This window comes from Neoarius graeffei, chromosome 18, assembly GCF_027579695.1.
Source record: "Neoarius graeffei isolate fNeoGra1 chromosome 18, fNeoGra1.pri, whole genome shotgun sequence".
NCBI classification, from domain to species: domain Eukaryota; kingdom Metazoa; phylum Chordata; class Actinopteri; order Siluriformes; family Ariidae; genus Neoarius; species Neoarius graeffei.
In genome coordinates, this window is record NC_083586.1 from 32,735,540 (window position 1) to 32,761,371 (window position 25,832).

A 25,832-nucleotide genomic window follows, 5' to 3' on the forward strand; every position below is an offset into this window, starting at 1 on the left:
AAGTGTGGCTAAAGCAGTTTTGACAAAAACAAATGACATGCTTTCAAAGAGGTGCCCATGTTTTTTCCCCTCACTTTACATGCCACGTATGCCTTTATATGCCAAGGCAGGATCTTGATATCTTGCAAATTACCACTGAGAAGACACCATGAACAAAGCACATTTGTAGGGTCATCACCCTGTTCAAAAAATCCTTTAACCTTGTGAAAAAGTCTTTGTCAACCTAGTTTTGCACATAAATATGCTAATACTTAGGGGACTCCATAATGCCATCAATCTTTGCAAGAGGCTCTGGATGACGAGTAGATTTTTTTTTTTTAAATAAAAGAGGAAAAGCAAAGTAGTTAGATCATATGTAAATGTTCATACATTTTTACCCATGATCTTTAACACTGTCAATAATGCCAGAAACAGATAAAATCTTGGACTGAATAGTGTTGAACTGATTCAAACACTAACAAACTAAAACATGAAATTTCACTTGGTTAAGACAACCATGTCCCTTAGATGTAAAATTTCACAAAAAAGGCAGTGCCTTTCACAATTAACTAGACAGTTGAAATAATGTTTCAAATTATATCATGTTAAAACAGAGTAGCTGAGAAAAGTATAATTGAGAACAAGAACAAGGCACAATAAAATCTAATAAGGTCATACTTATGGCTTAAAGCATAGTATGTGCATGTTCTTGAAGCCAGTTTTGATTTCCACTGAACAGAGGGAGAGAGAGAGAGAGAGAGAGAGAGAGAGAGAGAGAGAGAGAGAGAGAGAGAGATTAGGTAAAGCTTCTCTTGTATCCATAATTTCAGCAAAATAACCTTCCTAATAAGGATAATTTGTTAAGCAAGTATCAGTGAGATCACTTTTTCCTGACCATTAAAGAACGCAGTAGGTTTTCAACTTTACAAAGTTATAAGACAATTCCTTATTAAATATTGCTTTCTAAAACTCATAGAGCAGCAATAACATTACTTCACATGTCAGTGGTTTTAAAGAACATTGATTCTCATTACAATGGCCCCTGTCAAGGGGTGGGATATATTAGGCAGCAAGTGAAGTCAGTTCTTGAAGCTGATGTGTTGGAAGCAGGAAAAATGGGCAAGCATAAGGATCTGAGTGACTTTGACAAGGGCCAAATTGTGATGGCTAGATGACGGGGTCTGATCTCCAAAATGGCACATCGTGTGGGATCTTTCTGATATATTATAATAATGATAATAATAATGTGCCTTTCTCACACCCAAGGTTGCTTTACAAAATTTTTTTGGGGGGATGGGGTGGGGGTTAGTGTACCTACCCAAAGTGATCCAAGGAAGGACAACTTGCATCAACCAAAGAAAACAACTAAGGGGATTGTTGAAATTGGGTTACGAACTGTCCATGCATTAAAACCTGGAAGGATCGTGGTGAACCATCAACTTCTCTCTCACACGCACAAAAATAAATAAATAAATAAACAAATAAACAAACAAACAAACAAACAAACAAACCCACACCCCCAACCACCCTCCTGCCTGGCTGTAGTCAGATATCACAAACATCTGGGATGAGTCCCGATTTACCCTATTCCATAGCGATGGGTGCATCAGGGTAAGAAGGGAGGCACATTGCATAATGCGTGCATTGTTTCAAGTGCAAATGTTATGATCTGGGGTTGCTTCAGTGGGTCAGGTCAAGGCTCAGTAATGTGGCAATAAAATTAAGTCAGTTTGACTACTTGAATGTACTGGATAACCAGGTTATCCCTTCAGTGGATTTTTTTCTTTCATGATGGCATATTCCAGGATGACAATGCCAGGATTCATCAGGCTCAAATTGTGAAAAAGTGGTTCAGGGAGCAAGAGGAATCATTTTCACACATGAACTGGCCACCACAGAGTCCTAACCTCAACCCCATTGAAAGCTTTTGGGATGTGCTGGAGAAGACTTTATAGAATGGTTTGACTCTCCCATCATCAAAATCTCAGCAGAAGAAGAAAAAAAAAAAAAGCAACTCTGGATGGAAATAAATGTGACATTGCAGGTGAACGTGCACTGTCAAAGTTAAAGGTGGTCCAATGAAATGTATAGATCAGGGTTTCCCCTAGAAAAACTAGAAAGAGTAGTCCATTACTACTAAGAGTAGTAGAAATCCTATTTTTTAAATTAATCTATCCATCCATCTTATTTTTTTAATTAATTAATTAATTTAAGACCAATACTGGGTAGGGCCTCCCTTTGTTCTCAAAACAATGCGCTCAATACTTCATGGTATGGATTTTACAAGATGTTGGAAACACTTTTGAGATTCCAGTCCATGTTGACATGATTGCATCATGGAATTCCTGCAGAATTTAAGTAAACTTTCATGTTTATCTCCCATTCTACCACATCCCAAAGGTGTTTTAATGGATTCATATCTGGGGACTGGGAAGCCTACTGAAGAACACTGAGCTCACGGTCATGTTCATGATACCAGTTTGAGATAACTTTTGCTTTGTTACATGATGCATTATCATGCTGGAAGTAGCCATTAGAAGATAGGCAGATTGTGGCCATGAAGGGATGCACATGGTCAGCAACAATATTCAAATAAGCAATGACTGGCATTAACAGGCCCAAAGTGTGCCAAGAAAATATTCCCCACACCATTATACCACCTCCACCAGCCTGGGTCCATGGATTCATCAGACCAGGCTACATTTTTACAGTCTTCAGCTGTCCAGTTTGGGTAAGCTTGTGTCCACCATCCTCAGCTTTCTGTTCTTGGCTGACCGAAGTAGAATCCAACGTGGCCTTCTGCTGTTGTAGTCCATCCACCTCAAGGTTTGATGTGCATTCTGAGATGCTTTGCTGATCACCACAATTGTACAGATTGGTCATCGGAGGTACTGTAGCCTTTCTATCAGCCCAAACCAGTCTGGCCATGTTGAACCTCTTCATCAACAAAGCTATGCCGTCTGCAGAAATGCTGCTCACCAGGTGATTTTCTATATTGCACCTTTCTGCATAAACTTGAGATGATCAGCAGTTACAAAAATACTCAAAAGAAGCCCACCTGGCACCAACAAATCATACAACATTCTCTCCCCCCCCTATTCTGATGGTTGATGTGAACATTACCTGAAACCACTATCTGCATGATTGAGTAGATGTACAAGTGTCCCCAAGTAAGTGCCCAGTAAATATGAGAGAGAGAGAGAGAGAGAGAGAGAGAGAGAGAGAGAGAGAGAGAGATGATACAGGATACTCGAACTATATGTCTCAACTGTAACAATTTGCAATTCAAAGAGTATTGGTCCATAAAAACTAAATATGGAGTTTTTTCAGCATGAGGTTTGCAAGACTATGTACATTGCTAATCTAACATGGTTAGATTAATTTTATAGACAACCCTGGATTACTTTGCTCATTAGAAATCTTATCTTTTCTGGTTGAAGGAAAACCACTTTTTAAGGAAACTCAAATTTAATTGTGAATGAAGTAGTCATAGCAAATTCCGTTTACCTTTTTTGCAGACAACTATTTTTCCCCATTTTTTTTTTCCTGAGAAGGATCACTTATTAAATTAAAATTAGTTAAATAATACTGCTCCTATCTGTGTTTGAGGCTGTCAGCACTGGGCACATGTGAATTATCACTATACTTATTCTAAGGTTGGTATTATACATGCTATTAAGTATGTATACACAAGATATCCTGCATTCAGTGAAAATAAATACCCTGAAATGTGTGCGAGGCACATAAAATCACCTACATAAAAAGTGGGGGAAACAAACAATACATGGCAGCCATTGGGCAAGACAAAAGAAATATACTCCGTTGTCATGAGGAGATTGAGGTTATGGCAGAATCAATTTACATATTATATTTCCCAAATCCCACCATCCTCACTGGAAGTAGCCACAGAAAATATCTGGACTGGCAGGTATATGTTGCCTGACATGCTCTCTAGTGAACAGAGGTTTTTTAATCCTCGAGATGTAAAAGTTCACAGGTGAGTATGTGAACAATAATACTTGCATACCTATATCTAGCCTATATTTTAAAATAACTATCAAACAGTTTTAACTATCAAACAGTTTTTAAGTAAAAAAAAAAAATTGACAAAAGGTTTAAGGCATTAAATTTCTACTCTAACGAGAGCATGAAAACTGAATTATAAATCAATAAAAGGCTTCATAAAGTAAGCCATTTGAGACTAGGTTGACCAATATTATCTGTGTGTCATCATTGATGCTTGCTTTATTGGTAATTGCCTTATTGCTTGGGCCCCATACGGTATATCACACAACAGTAACTACCACAGAAATGACTTTTTTGCTGTATTTTTTTTCCCAACAAAAGCATCAAATCACTAGAAGCTCTACAGTTCCTTTAGTTTTCAGATGCCTTATTCACTTAACCATACTTTTTTTTAAGCTCTTCCATGTTCCAGAATGGAATTTAGATCAAATGTGGTAAGCCCCAATAACAGTCAGCAGTGTTTATCCATCCCTCACCTGTAAAGGAGCTCAATGTAAGAATTGTGGCTATAAAAGTCTACACATGCTGAAATGACATTTTTGAGAAGTAAAGTCAGGAAATCAGGATGAATCATGTCAGAATGATTCCATCGTTAATGACCTTGAACAAAATACAAGAAGAAAACACATCAATTATTAGTGAAAAAATAGCTGAAAATAAAAGACTTGTTGCATAACTGCAAAACCCCTTTTATAATGAGGATGTAACTATGTTCAGAGTTAACCAAATCACATTCATGTGCAAAGATAAGTAGCATATAGCTGCCATTAATGAAAGTGATTCTGGTTAACCCCAAAATAAATCAGTTGTATAAATCAGTTTTAGCATTTGATGATTAAACACAAGCATATGCATAAAACACGACCAAAAAACAAGTATAAAACACTACTTCATATTCAGCAATGACTGGCAACATATTCAAGTCCTGCAACTTTCAGGTTTCAGACTTCATGAGTGCCCCAGGTTAGGTATTTGTATTAGCTACATCAAGGCTATTTCAAATAACTGCTCATCTAAAACAAATATAGCTATAAGCTGTCACAGTGGTTCAATTATCACTTTATAAAATAACGCCCTGGAAAAGATAGCACACAAGCTTTTTAAATCTATTATATATGCCTTTTTGGTTCTGGGATAATCAATCAAAGAACTACGTATGCTGACGACCTTTTCGGCATTCACTCTCCATTTCTTAAGAAAATTGAAAAACGTCAAGTCAATAACCTTCGTAAGGTCTGAATATCATCTGAGCCAAGGTTTATACAAAATTTGAAGGAGTAGAAATTAGGCCATGTTAAAAATATAATAAAAGTTCAGAAAAATTCACAGTTCAAAAGAGAAATGTGTAGTGTATGCACACCCAATTAAAGTGATGCCAACAGGACAAAGCAGTCGGACAAGCGTTTCATCTCTACAAAGGTTGTCAATAATATTCACTTTTTCAGAGGGCCCATAAACCTGATGTCTGCAGGAAGTGGAAAGGTAGATTTAATACCCTTTAAGACTTTTAATATTCCATTTCTAACATAATTTAAGTATAACATGATGTACAAAATATAAAAATTCTCACCCTCCCAGGTATTAACACCTATAAAGGATGCCTTGACTGTTGCAGCAAAGGCTAGCAACTACCTACTCCAACACCTTGTCCTAAAAGCATGTACGTACAACAAGCAAGCAGCCATAATGACAATAGATGGTGCACCATTTTTGACAGATGCCCAGTTTCACTGTGTTGAACCACTGCACCTCAAAAATTGACTGAGAAACTATGGTAGAAAAATGTGGGGAGATATATGGCCCTTCTTCAGAAGGATGTGAACAGAAAAGAAACAAGTGCTACCATATAAAAATCTTAAGAATCATACAGCCAATATTGTACAGTGGGGCAAAAAAGTATTTAGTCAGCCACCAATTGTGCAAGTTCTCCCACTTAAAAAGATGAGAGAGGCCTGTAATTTTCATCATAGGTACACTTCAACTATGAGAGACAGAATGGGGGGAAAGAATCCAGGAAATCACATTGTAGGATTTTTAATGAATTAATTGGTAAATTGCTCGGTAAAATAAGTATTTGGTCACCTACAAACAAGCAAGATTTCTGGCTCTCACGGACCTGTAACAACTTCTTTAAGAGGCTCCTCTGTCCTCCACTCGTTACCTGTATTAATGGCACCTGTTTGAACTCGTTATCAGTATAAAAGACATCTGTCCACAACCTCAAACAGTCACACTCCAAACTCCACTATGGCCAAGACCAAAGAGCTGTCAAAGGACACCAGAAACAAAATTGTAGACCTGCACCAGGCTAGGAAGACTGAATCTGCAATAGGTAAGCAGCTTGGTGTGAAAAAATCAACTGTGGGAGCAATTATTAGAAAATGGAAGACATACAAGACCACTGATAATCTCCCTCGATCTGGGGCTCCACGCAAGATCTCACCCCATGGGGTCAAAATGATCACAAGAACGGTGAGCAAAAATCCCAGAACCACACGGGGGGACCTAGTGAATGACCTGCAGAGAGCTGGGACCAAAGTAACAAAGGCTACCATAAGTAACACACTACGCCGCCAGGGACTCAAATCCTGCAGTGCCAGACGTGTCCCCCTGCTTGAGCCAGTACATGTCCAGGCCCGTCTGAAGTTTGCTAGAGAGCATTTGGATGATCCAGAAGAGGATTGGGAGAATGTCATATGGTCAGATGATACCAAAATAGAACTTTTTGGTAAAAACTCAACTTGTGTTTGGAGGAGAAAGAATGCTGAGTTGCATCCAAAGAATACCATACCTACTGTGAAGCATGGGGGTAGAAACATCATGCTTTGGGGCTGTTTTTCTGCAAAGGGACCAGGACGACTGATCCGTGTAAAGGAGAGAATGAATGGGGCCATGTATCGTGAGATTGAGTGAAAACCTCCTTCCATCAGCAAGGGCATTGAAGATGAAACGTGGCTGGGTCTTTCAGCATGACAATGATCCCAAACACACCGCCCGAGCAACGAAGGAGTGGCTTCGTAAGAAGCATTTCAAGGTCCTGGAGTGGCCTAGCCAGTCTCCAGATCTCAACCCCATAGAAAATCTTTGGAGGGAGTTGAAAGTCCGTGTTGCCCAGCGACAGCCCCAAAACATCACTGCTCTAGAGGAGATCTGCATGGAGGAATGGGCCAAAATACCAGCAACAGTGTGTGAAAACCTTGTGAAGACTTACAGAAAACGTTTGACCTCTGTCATGGCCAACAAAGGGTATATAACAAAGTATTGAGATGAACTTTTGTTATTGACCAAATACTTATTTTCCACCATAATTTGCAAACAAATTCTTTAAAAATCAGACAGACAATGTGATTTTCTTTTCTCAATTTGCCTCTCATAGTTGAAGTATACCTATGATGAAAATTACAGGCCTCTCATCTTTTTAAGTGGGAGAACTTGCACAATTGGTGACTGACTAAATACTTTTTTGCCCCACTGTATGCAACACGTGTGTGGTGCATTACTAGCATGTTTCATATTATAGCTTCTTAACCATGTACATTAGGAGAAGTTTGGACTAACTATAATATATATTTTTCAGTCTTGAAGGTGCTATGTGTAAGAATTTTAGTTAAATTTTTTTTTAATTAACAATTCTCAAGAGAATGTGAAGTAACAACAGCTTTGAAGTTATGTCAATGATATATGTATCGTGTTGCAGTGATATCTACTGAAGTAAGCATGCTAACCAGCTGGCCCTGAGACAGGGCATACCGTCCGTCTTGTAATACTACTTTGTACCTCGAGGTGAAAGTGAGTCAGTGTAGCGTCCAGTCTGCCCTCAGCCAAAAGTGAGAGAAGTTGCGCATCACTGGTGGCTACATACACATTAGCGTCTGAGCTACAAACTGCAGAAAACTAAAGAAAAAGGAACAAATGGGTTGCTGCAATTCATAGAAATTACTGAAATCCATGCACCAAAACATAGATTTGCAGTTACCATTTTGTGTGTGGGTATGTTGCATTTCTGGAGTCGAGCAAAGTGCAAGAAAAAGGACCCTACCAGGAGAAACTGAATCGCAGTGCCAAACACTAAACAACTGTGAAAGACTGGATTACAGAGCTTTCATTGACATTCCCAGAGATTGCAATGTCATTTTTGGACTTGATGCATACACTTTGCATGAATTTAAAAGTTACAGATTCCTAGAAACTTGTGAGCAGATTTGTAGTGGCTATTAGGGGTGTGCAAAAATATCGATACGGCGATATATCGCGATACTTTGTCTTCTGATTCAATATCGATACTCAAAATTTGAATATCGATATTTTTTCAAATAATAAAATCATGTTTCAGACGGGTTGTAAATCCAGTACGACTTCCGCACCTCCGCTCTGTGAGGTGTCGCTGTGCCGCTACCTCACTGCAAAGCACTCTTCGTCTTCTCTTTTTTCCCCGGCGGTTGCAGTGAGGAAAAAAAAACAGGCAAGCATGGCTGTTAACGTAAACCTAGAGACGCCGCTGAACTTTAAGGCAGATGTTTGGAGGCACTTTGGATTCCAAAGGAAAGGAGAAAAAAAACAGTGAGCTGGACAAAGAGAATGCACTTTGAAAAACCTGTTTCGCTCCAATTAAATTAAGATGCTCCAATTAAGATGCCCACTGCACTTTTCAATGTGTTTCAGACAGTGTGTTGTTCCTGCAAAATAAGCACAAGTTAAATGTTCTCAGGTATATGTTCTCAAGTTTACAAAGAACAAATTGATATTAGTGTTAGCACTGAAATGTATGTGCAGTCTGCAGTGCAAGTTTTAAGTTTTCATAAAACAATTTGATTCTGCTTGTTAAGCAGCACTGATGTGTCCATGCTTACAGAAAAGTTGAGAATACTAGCACAGAAATGGGAATTTTCTGTATGTTGTAGTGAAGCAACTCTTGGTTTTGCCAGCAGTGGAATAGAGACAAATATATGTCTGGCAAGAGTGTGTAGTTATGTATGTGAAATGTAATTTTACAGTGGTCAATAAATTCTGATTTTCTTCAGTGACACAGATATCGTGATGTGGTTGAAATTTCTTGCAATATATCGATTATCGCAGAATCGCTGTACCGTGATGTTATCGTGGGCAAAATATCGCCATAGTATCGTATCGTGAAGTATCTGGTGATACCCAGCCCTAGTGGCTATGTGGAAGATTTGTTAACTCACAAGCCAGCAACTATGAGAGCACAAACAGATAAGGTGGCACTCCTTTTGACCCAATTATTAAACAAAACGCATCACTCAAAATCACTCAGCTATGTGGTTATTTTACTGAGGCCACAGGCAGTGTGTTTAAATCAGTCACATTATCAATTAATCAATTGGGGGGGGGGGGGGGGGGGGGGGGGGGAGTGCATGTTACATATCTGCTGTGTTGCAAGCCGTAGCAGTTGCAGAGCGAGTGGTTTCCTGAAGCTGCGAGCTGTTTATCTACAAACCGAGCTCTGAACAACTGATGTGCGAGTTGCTGTGGCAGTCTTCTTGCTAAAAACTAAGCAAGCTATAATGCAAACTATAGGCTGACAGCATGCATTATCTTGACTGGCTCCAAGTTTCAGCAGTTTGGTTGAATTTTGTGGATTCAATCCGGCTGTTAAGTTAGTGCTTTAAATAAATAAATACATAAAAATATAAGAAACCGATGACTAAGGGCGTATTCACACCTACGTTGTTTGGTCCGGACCAAACGACTTAACGAACCAAATTTCCCTTGGTCCGGACCTTTTGGGTTGGTCTGAATACAAACCACTGAACTCTGGTCTGGACCAAACAAGCGGACCGAGACCAAGCTGCAAGGTCGGACTCGGTCCGGACCAAAGGAACTCTGGTGCGGACCCTTTGGAAGTGTGAAAGCAGACCGGACCTAATCTGACAGCTTTGCTTTTTTGTACCTCAGGAGCTTCCGTCATTTGTCGAGCATTATGGGAAACAGAGTCTTGACACTCCACCGCAAAGTGCAAGCACTGTTTCGGTTGTCAAGGGAACCTTACAACAGTCGTTCAGTCAGTCATTCAGACCAGTGGTAGGCTAGACTACAGAGTACAAAAAACGAGTAGGGGGCAAACGTGGGCCGAGGAAGAAACGCGTACCCTTGTGGATATATGGGCAGATGTCCACATATCTGAGCTTTTGGAGAGAACACACAAAAATGCCGACGTGTTTGCTGTATTCAGTGAGAAAATGAAGAAGGAGTTCATGCGCTCCCCAGAACAATGTCGGCTAAAAGTGAAGAAACTCCGTCAGATCTACATTAAAATCAGGGACATTCTTTCAAAAAGTGGCGGTACTAGCGACGCAAAAAAGAAATTCATCTATTATGATGGATAAGGCGAATATCCCGACACATACCTCCTCCGTCTTGCGTGAAGAGCCAGAACTGTCAACATGATGTGCGCTCATCAGCGCTATCCTCCGTAGCCGCCTTGCCCTTTGAAGTCGTCGTTGATAAATTACTTGTACAGCAGCATAGTAATCGCACAATTGTGAAAACAGTAAAAACTGGAAAAAACATATAGCTTTGATGACATTAAAAAGAATAACAGCACGGAAAGCCTCCATGACTACTTTTGAACTTAACGCTTTGTGCGCGTGTCGTCTCTGACCAATAGCTGAACGACCTCAGGGCGCGTGGCTTTGTTGACAGATTTTGGTCCGCTTACTAAAATGTACAGTGTGAAAGCGAACCGCACCAAAATGAAAAAAAAAACAAAAAAACATTTGGTTCGGACCAAAGCAAGTGAACTATCGAACTATCCTGGTCTGAATACACCCTAAGGTTAGACTGTATGAACTCAGTAGTGGATCAACTGAAAATAAACAAATAGATAGATAAAGAAATAAAAAAATCCCTTCATGCCATATTCAGTGAGTGATGCTTCTATGAGAGTGGTGGTATTTTGACGACAACTGTGCATTTCCACGTTTCTTACCACAGGGCAGACAACCCAACTTTCTGGTGATATACTGCCCTCTATTTATTTGGAATGCGGAATATGAATTCGCCATGTGGTCAAATTCTTACACATCGCACCTTTAATGATATTTTGAAAAAGGCTCAAAAGCTGCTGAGGAAAATACCAAGAGAAATGCTCAAATTTAAATATAATTTTCAGCATTTTTTAGGTTACTGCACAATTCCAAACATGTTATTTCATAGTGTGAATAATGTAACTACAACTCTAAAATAGTATAAAAGATTAAAAATGACAATATATTCCATGACATGTAGAAGAGAAGGGAGGGGAATAAATAAAAAAAAAAAAAAAAAAAAAAGTTACTGTACACAGGGAGCCCTTAATCTTGTTAAAAATATTTAAAGGTCCCATGGCATGAAATTTTCACTTTCTGAGGTTTTTTAACGTTAAAATGAGTTCCTCTGACCTTCTTAAGTCACTCCAGTGGCTAGAAATTTCATAATGTGTAAACCAAACTATGCCCAACATTTGAGAATGGCGCGTCAAAACGGTGCGTTGATAAACTCTTTCCTTTACTACGTCAGCAAGGGAGATGATCCCCATGCCCCCCCCTCTGGATTCCCACCCACCGTATGGATTGCCCCGCCCAGTTGTAGTGAGGAGACCATAGAGGACACAACATGGCACCACCTAAGCGAGCGAAACATGGAAATTGCGCTGTACATGGATGTGACAACACAGAAAAGAGTCTGTTTTTACTGCCGACGGGAGAGCCCCTGAAGACGCAGTGGCTTAATTTTATTTACTTCAATAATACGCCATCGAGTCTACCTTAGACGGTGTATGTTTGTCGGAAGCATTTTCCTGAGGAATGTTTCCACAACTTGGGACAGTACAGGGCAGGTTTTGCACATCAACTGTCACTGAAGCCTGGGTCTGTACCAAGCATCCCTGCCGCATCAGCCACAAACAGCGAACAAGTAAGTGTATAACTGTTAAGTCGTTTTGCCGTGTTTTAAAATCGGTGCCACGTTAGCCTTGCAATGGCTACATTAGCTGTGCAGCTAACCGCTTCTTGCAGTTAGCCAGGTACTCTGCGCTACAAAACCAAAAAGCATGCAGCATGCTCTGTTATAATAGCCAATCAAAACAGTTTTTACAAAGACACCCACATTCTTTTTTTTAAGTCACTCGTTCATTTTATTTGTTTGTTCAGTAAAAGCCCAAACATTTGTTGAATTTATTTTATCTCCTCGCGTCGCACCTTAATGACGTCAGCGCGTGGTATTTTTCCCTTCGCGGTTTGTTCCTTCTCTCTCGCCATAGTAAGACACCCATATCCGCTTGTTCTGACCCACTGGAGGTAGCGTCACAGTGCTGTTAGCCAATCAGAGGTAACACGTTTACATGTCATGAATATTAATGATAAGACCCGCCCCCACCCTCTACCCTTCCCCGCCTCCTGCTTCTCATTAGCAAAACGACGCACTGGGAAAAGCGCTGAAATGGGGCTTTCTCCCAGGAGGCTATATCTACGTTCCGAGGGTTCATTTCGAGAAAGGCATCCGGAAACCTCCATGAGCCCGTTTAAAGCATCAACAAACCACCATGCCATGGGACCTTTAAAAAGCGATATACAAGTCCATTTCCAAAAAAGTTGGGATGCTGGGTAAACTATAAATAAAAACAAAAACTTGACTGGTAAATCATGGAAAACCTATAATTCATTGAAAATAGAAAAATTATGAAAAGTTGAAACAAAAATTTTTGTTGTTTGGGGGGAAAAATATGCTCATTTTGAATTTGATGCCAGCAACAAGTTTCAAAAAAATTGGGATGGGGCGTGTATACCACTGTGTGCCATCACCTCTCTGCGGGTTGGGAGTGAGTTGCTGCCCCAAGTGAAGGAGTTCAAGTATCTCAGGGTCTTGTTCACAAGTGATGGTAAAAAGGAGCGTGAGATGGACAGGTGAATTGGGGCGGCATCAGCAGTAATGCAGGCGTTGTACCAGACCGTCATGGTTAAGAGGGAACTTTATATACAGTTGTGGTCAGAGGTTTACATACAGTGACAAAGGTCATCTTGGATATGAATGTCATGGCAGTATTTGGGCTTTCAGTAATTTCTTTGAACTGTTCTTTTTCTGTGGCTGAATGATTGTACAGCATACATCTTTAATTTAAAAAAAAAAACAACACACACACAAAAAAAAAAAAACACCACTAAAATTTGGTGCACAAGTTTTAATTTTCTTTGGGTTTTCTGAAATCAACACAGGGTCAAAAATTTATATACACTCACTTAGACTATTCATTCATGGTGCGTTTACACGTAGCCGGATATCTATGAAGACGCATATTTATTTATGCGGTTGCACCTCTCATTTACACGTAAATGGAGGTTTCAGTCACTGAAAACGGATATCTTTGAAAACTCTGGGCAAAGTGGAGATTTCTGAAAACTCCATTTTCATGCCTGCGTGTAAATAGTGGAAAACGGAGTTTTAGGTTTTCCCGACATTACGATATGCGTCACAGAACAATATTTGCATCAGGCGCTCAATATTTTGGTTTGATGGTCTCATGGATGCAACACCGGTGGTCGTCCTTTTTACATATTTGCAAACACTTTTGGTTTGTTTGCATTTGCAAAATAGGACTACAACTGCTTTATGAGGAGCAGAGGAGAAGGAATGCGAAGAGGGTCGCAGTTTTTCAGGCACTCCCACCAAGACAAAGGCTTGCTGCTTACCAACGTCGCCGCCGCCGCTTTTGGATCTGACCCGGGCGAACTGCTGCCTGGTGGCTAAACTTCACAAATGAAGTTAGGCTAATATGGGCTTATACTTCTTATACTGCCACCTATATGTTTGGCATGCTCATAATAGCGCTTATCTATGCGGATCCGTGTAAATGCAGATATTTTGGAGAACAGTCTGGTGTAATCGTGGATATTTTTGAAAACGGGAGAGGCAGGGTTATCCGTTTCTATACATACCCAGGTACGTGTAAACTAAGCATCAGAGGCGCTGAAACTTCCAAAATGTCTCTTACCTTGCCAAGGCCTCTTAATCATGATCACTGTTAGTGATCATGATTGACTACAGCTGGTAGCTTCTCTGTGCCTTCATAAAAAGGGTTTGTTAAAGGGGAACTGAAGGAAAAAAATAAAATTAAATTAAAAAAAAAAAAAAAAAACTTATCAAAATTCTATTTCTTATTTTATAAAATGTAGGAAAGCATTTCTGACAGCTGTTGTGTCACTGATATAGCAAGTTATGAATGTTTGAAACATGCCATGTAATATCAGTCCATATGTCAAAGCAATGGCTGAAAAAGAGATTCGCTGAGACTTGTGCAAGACTTCATAGGACGGAAGTAAAACGTACAGCGGAAATCAAAAAGTGACCACCATCTGCCAACGTTGTCAAGACGCGCGCACCCTCCTTCGAATGCTGATATAAATCAACCCAGAAGTTTTCCCTGTGTCCAAAATCGCTCCCTACTCACTATATAGGGCACTATATAGTGGGGACGCCATTTTGTAGTGCTGTCCGAAACCTTAGTGAGGATTATGTGGGAAATACGCTCAGTATATTATGTATTTATCACAAAAATACATGAATGTATTTATTATTTTGAACACTTACCAGCTGCCTGCTCTGGCACGTTTTAATTGTGCGACAGTAAATGACGTAAATACCAGCGCGACAGACAAGTCCTTATCCTGTCGTCTTTCCAACTCTTCTCTACATTGGTTCGAAGTCGTATGGAATAATCTCCATCACTGATTAAGCTGGCAAATCTCAAAATTAATCTAAATTGGAACGGTATGGCGATCTGGCCACTGTGCAAACAGTTTTCAAAATGGCGGCGCTGACGCTTCACGTTTGAAGTCTCGCACAAGTCTCATGAAGATCGCGCGGATAAGCGACACCTGCCACAGACCATACAAACTACATTCAACATGGCTAAAAACCGAAAAGGCCAATAAGCGTAATATAATATGCCAATACGAGTCATGATATAAGGTTAATAAAACCGAAAACGTAATTGAACAATACGTTAAGAAATAAAGCAAGTTCAAAAATGACCTCACTTCCCCTTTAACCGCACTCCTTGGATTGACCAACACAAATTACAATGGGAAAGTCTAAGGAGCTCAGTGCAGATCTGAGAAAGAGGATCACAGATATACACAACTCCGGAATGTCTCTTGGAGCCATTTCTAATCAACTGCAAATTCCAAGCTCAGTTCAAACAATTGTATCCAAGTTATTGTGAGGTGTAGTCACTTTGCCAAGCCACTTTGCTTCAAGAAAACCCAAACTGTCACCCTCAGCTGAAAGGAAATTGGTTTGGATGGTCAGGAACAACCTGGGAACCACCATGGCACAGCCCTGCCATGAACTGGAAGCTGATGGATCACTGTCTACTGTTCAGATCACCATAGACTAAGAGGCTGCTATCCAAGAAATAACCCCCTGCTCCAAAATTGACACCTTCAAGCTTAACTAAAGTTTGAAGCTGACCACATGGACAAAGAAAAAAGCCTTCTGGAGGAAAGGTGTATGGTCAGATGAGACAAAGATTGAGGTGTTTGGCCACAATGACCACCATGTACAAAGGGACACTGTACCAAACTGGTGGTGGTGGTAGGATCATCATGCTCTGGGGCTGTCTTGCTGCCAGTGGAACTGGTTCATTGCACAAAGTGGATGGAATAATGAAGGAGGACTACCTCAGAATTCTTCAGCATAAACCATCAGAAAGTTGAGCACGACTTGGGACTTACAACAGGACAATGAACCCAAACACACATCAGAGCTGGTTGTGGAGGATAAATCAGGCTAACATTAAGCTTAAAACAAGTCCTGACTTCAACCCTATTGAAAATATATGGACCGTGCTTACAAGTTGAATCCACTGGGGCGGGGGGGGGGGCGGGGCGGGGGCGGCGACAAAAAATGTTTGGTCAACGTGAATCTTGCAAAGAGACATTTTACCCAAATATTAGGTAGGCTGAATGTATAATTTTAATCCTGTGTTGATTTCAGAAAACCCAAAGAAAATTAAAACTTGTGCACCAAATTAGTGTCTTTTTTTCAAGATGTATGCTGCAGTGCCTAATCTAGGAATTTGAAAATAGGGGACAGATCCCTCACTAGTTGTAGAAACAGGGGACAGAAAATATTAACATGGGTAAAAATATCCCTCATTTGTTCCAGTTAGTGGGGACAGAAAAATAAGTAATACATTGGTAGATATTTTCAAGAGTACATCTATAAACAGAACAGTTTTATTAATCTTTACTTTTAGAATATCATTAACATAATACTAAATTGAACTTTCAACAAGAAAAATTAAACAAATTACTCAAAAAAACCCACAAAAACTAGCAATCATGTAGAATGTGCAAGATTACCAGGACTACAAAAATGCAGAAAAATAGGCTTTACTTATCCAAATGCACCTGTTGGTTCAAAAGTTAGTGCATAGAACCCCACAGCACAACATGAAGTTACCTTAAAATATAATATAAATGCCTCAGCTTTCATGTAAGAAAAAAAAAAAAAAAAACTATTAATACTAGTACTGTGTGCAGGCAGTCTCTCCTGAAGACTAAATTAAACGATAATTATAAACTAATAAAATAAATGGCTCAGGCTTCATAGAAGAAAAAAAACAAAACAATTTGAACAGAATCTCACAGTATGATGCTGAAGCTGCCTAAACAATGGAAAATAAAATACCATTTTGGCAAAAATGTTGGCATCCATTAATTTCTTGTATTAAGTAAAAAAAATAAATAAAGTGCACACAGTCCTTCACTGTAAACATAACACTTTCAGTAACAGAATTTAAGCCTACATAAACAGACTCGCACATCATGCAATGTTGCCAGATACTGCTGACGTTTTCCAGCCTATATGTTCAAAACCCGCCAAAATGCACTTAAAACCGCCCAATCTGGCAACACTGCGCACATGCTGCTTCTCTTGAACGTATACACGGAAGTAAGGCGGAAGGTAGTTTGTCGACATCACCGCAAGACGACGCCAACGATTTGATATAATAGTTCACAAAATTGTTTTACCCGCTAAATAAACCATTCGGAATACTTCGGTCCTTTCCGATATATTCCGATTGGTGTGTAAACAACGCTATATTTACCGCAGTGCTTGCTAGCGGGTGCTGACAAATTGATACGCACAAGATTCAGTAAAACGCGACTACACGCTCTCTACTTATAAATGCGCGACAAAATAGATACGCAATATCACTCTCGCGCCCAAAAAGTGGACGTGCGACAGACAGATAAAAAACGCTTATTATCGCATATTACGCGCCCTAGATTAGGCTCTGATGCTGTACATTCTGCCACTGAAAAAGAACAGTTCAAAGAAATTACTAAAAGCCCAAATATTGCCATGACATTCATATCCAAGATGACCTTCATGTCACTGTACATAAACTTCTGACTGCAACTCTGTGTGTAAATAAAAACCACACGCACACTTTCCCTGAACCCCTCAACTGCATGAATCGCAATCTGTATTTATTTATATAGCATCCTAATGTTTTTGGAAATGGGGTTGTATAACCAACATATCAGTATGAGCTAATGGGAGCTTCAGGATAAGTGAATACCTTACTTAAGCAATTGACTACCCTAATTTGCAGATTTAACAATAACTCACCAATTTTGCATTTTTTTTTGGCAGAGCAGATATTATATTTAATGCTATGTGATACTATATTTAAATAATTACTGTCGGGACAAGGTACTAATGCCATTTTAAACACATTTTAGACTGGATGCAGCGTGAGCATCATAGCAGCACAGATTCTAGTGTGTTCCCATGTTACTTTTTATATCACCACAAATTGCCACACGTTCATCACAATCTGATGGTCAACAAGGTTACATTCATGTTAAGTAAACTCAGGATATGCATTTCAAGCAAAAATATTCAATATTCTCTGGGAACTATTCAACCATTCTTTGAAGATCAACAACCCACCCCCCTGCGCTCACACAGAACACACCTCATTTTCATTTTTAAAAAGGAGTTCCACACACAACTTCTTGATTGTTATAATAGTCTTTGGCTTTGCAGGTTTCTCCTGTTTGAACAGGAGCATCTCAGTGTTATGCACCTTTTACCAGCACCTACTTGCTGTTTAATGGCAGCTGGCAAACAGCTTTCAAGTACATTACCGCCACCTTCTGGAAGTAGTAATGTGTTACTACTAAGCACTTTAGCACTGGTAAAAACAAGGGAAACTATATTTTTTTTAAGAGAAGACAATGGTCTCAAACTTAAATTTTAAACATTTTAATGGCTAATCAAATTTTCAAGTCATGACCTAATATGTACTAACCCAGAAGAAGAAATAATTGCTCTGGTGGTGAAGCAGCAACACTGTGGTGTTAGCTTAGCATGCTTAATGCTTCTGTTGTAAAATGGCCTTCATCTTGTACCATACCAGGTAACACTGAAACTGTAGTTCATGGTAACCGACCATATACTACAGATGTGGTACATAGAGATTAGGTTTAAATTCCATTGAAGCGAGTATCTACTTAGTAATGTCTAACAAACTATCAGACCATGTTTCTACAAATTTAACACAGTTTAATATATGGACACCTTGTATAAAGATGATGGCTAATTACTCAGTATGTTCCATATGAAGTTTCTGGTTGTACAATAAGCCCCTTATGAGTTGGCTGTAGTGTTGGTGTTTCAGCACACTTAATTTCACAGTTAATTCTAATTGTCTCTCAGGGCTCCAGACTAGGACCATTTAGTTGCATTTTGTGACCATTTTTGGAGACAGTGTGACTAAAATTTATAACTAAGCACAACAGTGCAACTTGCAAATATGTTTTTTTTTTTTTAAAAACCATCATCATAATACATTACATGAAGCAAAAGAAGGGAATGAGAATGTAGGAATGTGTGCGCGTGTGTGAGATAGAGTGCGATTAGAGTGGAGAATGAACAGTACATGTCCACTGCAGCAAATTTCGCTTCACACTCATTCAGGCTGTATCGGGCTGAAATTTGTCTGACCGCTGAATAACTGGAGGTGGCGTTGCAAGGGAACTCAGACTAGATCAAGTCACAAGACTATGAACGGGAGTGAAGATAGAGCGTCTCTGCCAGGTTGTTTTCACCGAGTTAAGAGGCCAATGCTGGATATGACGTCACATTAACCAGACCAATAGGAGCCAATTCGCCAAGGCAAGTAAAATTGAGATGGCAGCTTCTCAATTTCGTGCAAACGAGAACGACATGTGAAGTTCAGCATGTGATAAGTTTGGTACACGGTGGTCTCGAGAGCGGTGGGAGTAACAAATAAATGACTGACCAAGATGGCAGATGCTAAAGGCTATATGTGGCATGAAAACATGTTCTATGTTGCATGTCGATTTAAGAAGTGCACCAAAATTTTGTGCGGGGGCGCCTAAAAATTTTCAGCAAGAAACACCAATGCTAGTGGAAAAAACTTAGTCTGGAGCCCCCTCCCACACAGAGTATACACTTACATGTACCGACAGTGCCAGTCAAAAGTTTGCACACACCTAATCATGCAAAGGTTTTTCTGTATTTTAACTATTTTCTACATTGTAGAGCAATACTGAAGTCATCAAAACTATGAAATAACATATGGAACACAGAATAACGCTTGCCTTCTTAACGTGCTTGAAATCAAACAGTAAATAATACAGTAAAGAACCCTATTCTATAACTGTAGTAATCCATATTGCGTCAAGAACCACTCAACTAATTAAAGAGAAACAGTCCCTTATTAACGCATGAAGTGTCTTAATTCATAAAAATGAAAAATGTTGAATTAGAAAGTGTCTAAACTTTTGACTGGTACTGTATATAAAGTATGTGCAGCCGGCATCACCACCCCTTAGTATTTAAAATTATATTCTTCACTGTAACACCTAAAAACACATTTCTACTACAATGGGAGCCACAGGTCTCTGAACACCATTTATTTTAGATAATGGAGCATGTTTGGTACTCACGCTATCCATAAAGCCAGGTTTAAAAGCATCAGCCTGACGTCTCATATCATCCTGTTCTCTGTGGCGCATCATTTCTTCCTCACGTCTCCGCCTCTCTTCCTCATGTCTAAAAATCCACAGAGGAAGTTCAGAAAGTATTCAGGATCATGATAAAACAGAATTGACAGAAAACTAGTGCTCTGCAGACTTAGCATTCTGCCACTTTCCACTCATAAGATAATTCACCAAGACCCCAGTGAAGTGAACCAAATTTTTTTGAGGAGGGAAAACATCAGGACTGCAGCCTGACACTCCTATAACATAACATTAATGGGAATTTAGGTTTAAAATATTACTTAGCATGTGTTATTCATTTTATACAATGACTTAATTTAAGGATGAAAAAAAAATCTGAAGATTACTGTAACTTGATAAGTTTGCAATTGCTTGGTATTAGTAGGGATGGGAACTGAAACTCCGTTCCAAATTAGAACCAAATCTGAAATGCCAGGTATCAAGTACCCCTAAAAAAAAATAAAAATCCACAAGAATGCTTTTATTGCAAATAAAGGCTAATAATCTACAAGGGCATACGTAGCTCTCTGCCAGGACCTGTATATGTGATGTCATGCATCAATGCAACAGCATGTCCATTTGTTTAGATACAAGCTAGCACGCATGGCCAATGTCACCATAGTGTGAGAAAGATGAACCATGGTAAACAGTCAGAAGTTACATTTTGTTATCTAAACCACAGCATTGTTTCTTTTGGCATGTGTGAGTTTGGGGGGAAAAAATTAATACTGACAGCCTGTAGAACACTACAGCTCAACATTTTCACATGATCCAGAATTCAGAGCAGCTCTGTACAGTAATGACTGCTATGGTACAGCACTCATGAGCTCACCTTATAAGTGCTTAACTGAAACTGTCGGGCAGAAGCAGTTTTTTTTTTTTAACCTGTTTGTTGTTTTATCATATAAAGGCACAATCTACTCTCAAATCTTTTATATTTATGCATCTTCCTATATTAATAATGCTGCTATAAAATGCTTTGGCAATTCCACTGGAAGTTATGGTGACTATAGGGGAAAATTACACTTTATAATATAAATCCTGATCTACTTTTGTTTTGCAGTAAACTCCAGAAGACTCCTCCTCTAACTTTTACCTGAATACATCTGTGATTATAGTGCAGCTATCTAGCCATCTAGTAGCTTACAACCAGAAACAAGAAAATGTTTACATCCCAATCAACTACGCCTGTTTCTTATTAAAGCAGCTAGTACCCAATAAAATGTGATCATACAAAAGGAATATATTCATTAACAACCCCCCACCATCACCACACACACACACACGTGCATACACTTTTAGGTAATAACATCCAACACTCTTAGAGTTATTTTTCTACAAGCATCCTATTAGAATTTCAGAACCTATGCTATTGGTGTTAACTGATTTTGTTAAATGAGTTTAAAAAAAAAAAAATACAGCTTTCCAATTACGGCTCTTCAGGGCCTCACAAAAATGCTAATCTGGCTCAGGCAAAATTTGAGTTTGACAGCCCTGGAATTTCCCAACATTTTGGAAATTAAATGGAAAATCAATAAGAACCGGACTCAATAAGCAGAATCAGAAAATTCAAAATGATACCCAACCCTGGTTATTAGGAATTCTAATGTGTACCTCATCTCCATCTGTTTGCGCTTCTGTAGCTCCTGGTTTCTCAGTTCCTCTAGCCGGCGCAACTCTTCTTGACGACGCATGAGATCTGGCGTAAAAATCCACCAAATTGCATCACTATGTATGTTGCAACATCAATTCATCGACAAGAGTAAAGTTCAACTGCAGCAATACCTTGTCTCATCATCATGAGCTGGTGCTCATGTTTTGCTGTCTCCATCTCAGCCTCCAGTTTCTCCTTGGCTTCTTGGATATTCCTGTTCACCTGCTCCCTCTGCTGTTTCTCCATCTCATCAAGTGCCTTCCAACGTGATGAATACTCAAACTCAAAGGTGCCAGGCTGGGCAAAGCGTGGAGGCTGCTCCCTTTCCCTACACGGAGGAAGATATAATATTAAGGGTTTGTGGCAAGTTCCTTATTTATTGCCTGTTGTCATCTGATCTATAGACAAACATTAGATATACAACAAACAATTTGTATGTCTCATTCTTCCAGCAACATACTTGTGATATTGTGCTGTCTTTTGCAATAACTTTTCTGAAAGGCCATCTTCATCATCAAACTGCTCTGTTGGTTCAACAAGAACTGGCCGTGGAGACCTGAAAACCAGAAAAAAAAAAAAAAAGAAAGAAAAACAATCCAACTGGTGTTTTGGCACCACCACTATTATAAGACCAAGAAGTTAAAATGATTATCCAAAGCTAAAAGGACTTACGTAGTAAGTAAAAGGGCTCCATCAGCACAACGGTCAAGAGCCTTTCGTGCAGCAGGCTTATTGGCAAACTCCACAATGCCTTTACCTGTGGGTCTGCCACGATCATCTACCACCACTACTGCCCTCTCCACTGGCCCAAACTGTGAAAATGCCTGCTCCAGGAGCTCATTGGTAACAACTGGTGAAAGGTTTCGAACTGTCAGAGCAGCTCCATGTGTCGCAAACCGGATGCGAATTGGCCTGTTCCTCAGCACTGTTCCATCCAACTCTGCTTTGGCAATCTCTGCAAGTGTCCTTGTTTCCTTTAAAAAGCAAAAAGAAGAAAAAAAAACCCAAAAAACCTTGCGATAAATAAGGACTAAGTCTGACAGACTGTTGAGCTCAGGAGAAAATGTTGCCGATTACTCAAAAATACATACAACACACACATAAGGGCAATTTTTTTCCACGTTGGCTGTATTCCCTGTTATTCTTGAAGATAAACATTTTGAAAGCCTTACTTCCTAAACCACTGACGTTTATAAACACGGGAACTAGGGGTGGCACAGTGGTGTAGTGGTTAGTGCTGTCGCCTCACAGCAAGAAGGTTCTGGGTTCAAGCCCAGCGGCTGACAGTGGTTTTTCTGTGTGGTGTTTGCATGGGTTTCCTCTGGGTGCTCTGGTTTCCCCCACAGTTCAAAGATATGCAGTTAGGTTAACATGGGGTGGCCTTGGGCTGAAGTGCTAGAGCAAAAGCACCTAACCCCCCCCCCCACCGCTTCTCAGGCACTGTAGCATAGCTGCCCACTGCTCTAGGTGTGTGTTGACTGCTTCAGATGGGTTAGATGCAGACAGGAAGTTCAGTGTGCTTCAGTGTCTCATCTCATCTCATTATCTCTAGCCGCTTTATCCTTCTACAGGGTCGCAGGCAAGCTGGAGCCTATCCCAGCTGACTACGGGCGAAAGGCGGGGTACACCCTGGACAAGTCGCCAGGTCATCACAGGGCTGACACATAGACACAGACAACCATTCACACTCACATTCACACCTACGGTCAATTTAGAGTCACCAGTTAACCTAACCTGCATGTCTTTGGACTGTGGGGGAAACCGGAGCACCCGGAGGAAACCCACGCGGACACGGGGAGAACATGCAAACTCCGCACAGAAAGGCCCTCGCCGGCCCCGGGGCTCGAACCCAGGACCTTCTTGCTGTGAGGCGACAGCGCTAACCACTACACCACCGTGCCGCCGTGCTTCAGTGTACGTGTGATAAAGTTGTTCTTGTTTAGTAGGCATGCAATGATACCAGTCTTTTCCGAGTACGAATACCATTTCCTCCCCCCCATTAAAGTATATGACTGATGCTCGCAAGAAAAGTATTTGCTTATGGAGCAAGACTTACTGTTAACAACAAACATGTGACGCCTAAGTTAGACTAAAACCCAAAATAAAAATAGTCTTCTATCCACTGTGCACTTAAGCTAATGACAGACATCGGAGATGCACAGCTAGTCCAAATGTCTGTGGTGAAGCACACCAGAGTTATGTTGTGCAATAAACGCCTGACCTTTTAATTAAAAAAAAAATTAATGTATTCTCTGAAAGATGGTGTCTGCAACATGGATACAACTTGAAACGTAATTCAGCGTCAATGCATTCAGTTGTTGTCGAAATCCTACGTTATCAACGACTGACAATGGTTCATTGTCAAGTGCAATAAACTGGGTAAGTGCTTCACTTATTTTTCACTGCCAAGGGTTATGGTTAACCAATTTTTTTCCCTCTCCTTGACAGCCTTTGCTGCAATGTCAGTTGTTACAGACCATTGCTGGTGTTGCTTCAGATTATCATGCGCGTGTCTGTTTTCTAGACGTTTGATTTGACTGCTTGTGTTCTAGCAACTTTTCCTACCTCCTCTTGATATTTTCACAAAGCACAGCTTTCACTCCACTATGCCTTGGTTTACCTCACTGATTTTGTAGTACTTCCAAAATCACCGACATTATGTGGATTCCTCCCCCTTTGTTTGTTAGGGCCCGAGCCCTATGGGCGAAGGCCCTATTGTTCTTGTAAGAGTTCACTATTATTATTCTTCCGTCTTCTTTATTTTTCTCCGCTGTTGGGCCATTTTCGGGGCACTTGCCATGGGCGAAAACGCACGAAATTTGGCAGCAGTTCCGAGAATTGCCACCGCTACTCACACCCAAAAGCCCAAACTTGGCCGGGGCTCAGGGCCTCTATAGCGCCCCCTAAGTCGTTGTGATTTTGGTCTCCCGCATTAGGGTGCCTGGTTGCCATGTAGTTAGTAGTAGTGGCATGCCATTTGGTACGCATATGTATCTCACTAAGCCGGACAAAAATGTAATGCCAATGCATTAGCCACGCCCAACAGGAAGTGAGGTAATTTCACTTTTGTGCGAAATGCATGGCCACGAAGACGGCGCAACTCCTCCTAGACCGTTCATAGGAATGTCACCAAAATTGATACACATCATCTACAGACATGGCTGACAAAAGTTACTAAATACGTTTCACGTAGGATAAACCGTTCAGAAGTTATACGTCAATCAATTTTCAATGCAAAATTTTACATGCTTAAAAATTCATAACAAATCTTCCGATTGCTCAAAACTGCTCATACTTCACACACAAATCACTCATTGGGCTTCTGACATGTTACCCAATATCTGTGATATTTCGCCACTGGGGGCGCTATTTTTGGGCAAAAAATCCAATCTTTCCTCAAATTTGGTCAAACTTCACGGCCACCCTCTTACTACCTCCCATGTCATGTATACCACATTTTGGGAATTTTCGTCCATGGGGGGCACTGTTTCTGGCCGACGCAATTGCTCCAAAACGGGTTTTTGGTAAATAATTCCATAATGCTTTTCCTTCACACCACTACCTTGTGATAGTACGTTGCTGTTGTAGACGCTTATTTTTCCAACTCATAATCGCTCATGTACAGCATAGCGCCACCTTCTGACATGGGAAAAACCAAAAAATTTATTCTTCAAAAATCTATATCTCATCTTCTATTTACTCAATTGTCATCAAACTTCATACGCAAACTCTTCATAGCTCACCTGACATGTACGCCAAATTTTGTGCACTTTCGCCCCTGGGGGTGCTGGTTATGGCAGAAATGATATTGCAGCTTCTGATTTGTCAAACTTGGCAAGCAAACTCTTTACAAGACCCTTATTGGGGCGCTTGCCATGGTCGACAACGCACGAAATTTGGCTCCTTTTTCTTAGACTGCCACCGCTACTGAGAACCAGAAGCCCAGATCCAGGCGGGCCTCAGGGCCTCTATAGCGCCCCCTAACTCGTTGTGATTTTGGCCTCCCGCATTAAGGTGCCTGGTTGCCATGTAGTTTGTAGTAGTGGCATGCCATTTGGTACGCATATGTATCTCACTAAGCCGGATAAAAATGTTATGCCAATGCATTAGCCACGCCCAACAGGAAGTGAGGTAAT

At 40.2% G+C, this 25,832-nt stretch overlaps 1 protein-coding gene across 1 annotated transcript in view; it reads right to left on the reverse strand.

The window, feature by feature from the left end:
* The window catches only part of pspc1 (paraspeckle component 1), an 87,979-nt gene that overhangs the window by 17,477 nt on the left and 44,670 nt on the right, over nucleotides 1-25,832 (reverse strand). The window contains 5 exon segments of the mRNA XM_060898712.1: nucleotides 19,989-20,094; nucleotides 21,657-21,741; nucleotides 21,828-22,024; nucleotides 22,157-22,252; nucleotides 22,369-22,670. Coding sequence (XP_060754695.1) covers nucleotides 19,989-20,094; nucleotides 21,657-21,741; nucleotides 21,828-22,024; nucleotides 22,157-22,252; nucleotides 22,369-22,670 — 786 coding nt within the window.